The sequence below is a fragment of the Meleagris gallopavo genome, chromosome 12 (assembly GCF_000146605.3).
Source record: "Meleagris gallopavo isolate NT-WF06-2002-E0010 breed Aviagen turkey brand Nicholas breeding stock chromosome 12, Turkey_5.1, whole genome shotgun sequence".
NCBI classification, from domain to species: domain Eukaryota; kingdom Metazoa; phylum Chordata; class Aves; order Galliformes; family Phasianidae; genus Meleagris; species Meleagris gallopavo.
The window spans coordinates 10,528,500-10,531,537 of record NC_015022.2 but is presented as its reverse complement, the minus strand read 5'-3'; the positions used below and the strand labels follow the sequence as shown (position 1 = coordinate 10,531,537).

At 37.9% G+C, this 3,038-nt stretch overlaps 1 protein-coding gene across 2 annotated transcripts in view; it reads left to right on the top strand.

The window, feature by feature from the left end:
- BNC1 (basonuclin 1) overlaps positions 1 to 3,038 on the top strand; it is a 69,724-nt gene that overhangs the window by 60,182 nt on the left and 6,504 nt on the right. For both annotated transcript variants that reach the window (XM_010717455.3, XM_003209520.4), the window contains exons 2-3: positions 2,301 to 2,403; positions 2,559 to 2,794. In XM_010717455.3, the coding sequence (XP_010715757.1) occupies positions 2,301 to 2,403; positions 2,559 to 2,794 (339 nt within the window). The remainder of the gene's footprint in view (positions 1 to 2,300; positions 2,404 to 2,558; positions 2,795 to 3,038) is intronic.

The window sequence follows — 3,038 nt, the reverse complement described above, 5'->3', positions numbered from 1 at the left end:
TTTTTTTTTTTTTTTAAGTCGGCAACAGATACCCATTTAAGGGCGTTCTGATATGTTAACAGTATGCAAGCTAACCACATCTAAGAGTGGTGTCCAGAAGCTTTAGTGTATTGATTTGAGGAGGGCTTCATTCCATGCTTTGAATATAAGGAGAGTGATGATCCATCTCTAATTGCTTCTTTCCTATATGTAAAACAAAATGCGCCCCTTAGGTGCATTTCTGTTTAGATTTCTGTTTTTAACACGTAAAATCTCTTACACCTATAGAGGAAGACATGAGGACAAGTACGTGTACCCGTATAGCTTTTTTCCTCGTATTTATTTCTGTTGTAGGATATAATCTTTTGTAGTTCTGTCTGGAGAGACTGCAAAAGGTGCATTTGTGGAGTTCAGCTTACTGAACCTAGCGGGATGGCCTGTGGAAGGAGTTCAGTTTGTGCAAGTCACAGAACATTATGTATTACGGAAGTAGAAGAACTAAACTGTGTTATTGTTTGGTATTTTGTGATAGAAATGAATCATCAGAAAACTATGCCTCATTTTTTGACCTTCCCATAAGATATTTATGGCTTTTTATTGTTATATTAAGGGATTTTAGCATCTAAATGAAAATACATCCTCCATTAAGGTGAAGCAATTCACACTGCGTAGGGTATTGATGCGTATTTTATGACTTCATGGGGAGCACAGAGCTTTTCTCAAGAATTCAGTATTTTGCAATGACTCCTTTAAAAGATTAAAGGCAAAATGATTCAGAGATTTCAATAGCACTGTTGCCACTTGTTCCAATCCTTCAAATAAAGACGAGTCTCAGTATCAAGTCACTGCAATTTGGAGATGTGCTTGTAAGTTAAGTCCTTGATAAGTAAGCAACCGAGACTTGAAAATTCCAGGCTGTCATGTAAAGCAGTAGGCATTCCATCTCCTGCACATGCTTGTTTATAGAAGACTGTTTTATGCAGCACACTGCTCTGTCTTCAGCCAGTCCCATTCTCCGTATTCTCCCTGCTCAAACCACCTTTCTTCCACGCCCTTCTTATTTTAAGCATTTCCTGTCTCTATCTTTTGTACCATGATTGTCCAAAAATTTGCTGCTTTGTACATCTGCCAGAAGTGAGAGTGTGGGGATACCAGCATTGAGGAAAAAATGTCACTTTTTTTCTTTGAATCCTGTTTTTGCATTTTCTTGGATATTATTCAGTAGTGGAAGATCCCACTTTGCACGAGACCTAAGGAGTCTGAGCAGCAGCCAGTAGTAGACAGGCTTAACTTAGCCTTACTTCATATTGCTTCTCTGTACTTTGAGATGTAAACCATTTTATTTTAAGAATAGAAAAACTCATGCTCATGTTGCAATCACATAATCTAATATTTCTTGTATTCCAATTCAGATCCTCTGTACATTCATTTCTTCTCTTTTCCACCCTCAATAAATATTCCTTTCAGATCGAAGTGATACAGAGTCATACAAATGCTTTGTTATGTTGGCCCTATGGAGCTTTAACAAGAACCTCCAAGTTGTATCTGCCTTCTGCAGCAGATGGGCATGTACAGAAGAAAACATATATACCGGGAAGCAAGCTTGTTGCCTTGTTGATTAGGAATTTTTGACTACCTTGATTTGTATTGTATACGTCCTTGATGATAAAGTGATGCACAAATTGAAAAGTGCAAGTGATTGCTATTTGTGTGTTCTGTTTTACCTGTTATCTTGCAAGCATTTCCTTGCAAAATGTGAGTATCATTTTTGAGGAGATGGGAGTGCTTTTTGATGAAATCCGTGACTGGGAAGTGTCAGTGCACTTCTGCACGACAGGATGCGTGTACTCTATGTGGAGTTGGCTATGTGGAGTTGTATCTCTGCAGAGCTAATATTGCTCATTAGCACTTCATTTGTTGCAATTACAAAGATTCAGCAAAACTCTCATCTGTGTGTCTTTTTCAAGCTTTCATGGAAAAAAAGCGATGCTTACATGAAGATCATATCTTAGACAAATGTCCCAGAAAAGTTTCCTTTTGCTATAAAGGTGCCTCAGCCTAAAGAGATCCTTGAGAGTGCTGCTAGGTATATCACTAAATACTTTACATCACATTCCAGTGCTTTAGCTGGTGGCCAATTTTCTTCTTTCAATACTACCTCTGCTTAAATGCAGGTTTTGCCTGGACTAATTATATTGCACATTAATAGGAATGAGCTTGTATGTTATCTGACTTATCTGGATATTAGGCTTGTATAGGTATAATGTGCATAACTAGATGGTGCTTATCCATTACATATCAACCTTTCAATTGATTTGCAGGCTATCCGATGCACTCTGGTGAGCTGTAGTTGTCAGTGTTTCAAACCTGGGAAAATAAATCAGCGACAATGTGACCAGTGCCGGCATGGATGGGTAGCACATGGTAATACTTATTCTTACAATCTATATAAAACATTCTACACCCTTCCTCACGTGTTGTTTTATTGCGTGTTGTACTCCCTTCCTCAATAGTCTTTACATTCAGTTTTACATCACTTGTTACTTGTGTTTACTTATGTTTTATGGTTTTATTTACAGCCCTGAGCAAATTAAGGATTCCCAATCTCTATCCATCAAGCCAGGTAGAAATAGTTCAATCCAATGTTGTCTTTGATATCAGTAGCCTCATGCTGTATGGAACCCAAGCTATTCCCGTGCGCCTTAAAATTCTGCTAGATCGGCTTTTCAGTGTTCTGAAGCAGGAAGAGGTGATACAGATTCTCCACGCTCTGGATTGGACACTACAAGATTATATACGTGGATATGTGCTGCAGGTATTGCATTAAGAGGGGTTTTTTTAATATAACTATGATAATTGAGTCATGTTTCAGAATATTTTCTAGCTTGATATTTTCAGTAGTTCACAATGTGCTAACCATGTAGTACATCTGAAAGGCAGTAATAGACTTGTAGAAGAGTAGCACCAGAAAAGGAAGGGTTAATTTTTGGTCATTGCTCTCCTCTGAAATCTTTCCTCTTTGCTCAAATCTATCAATAAAAGGAACTAAGGAGAAAAAA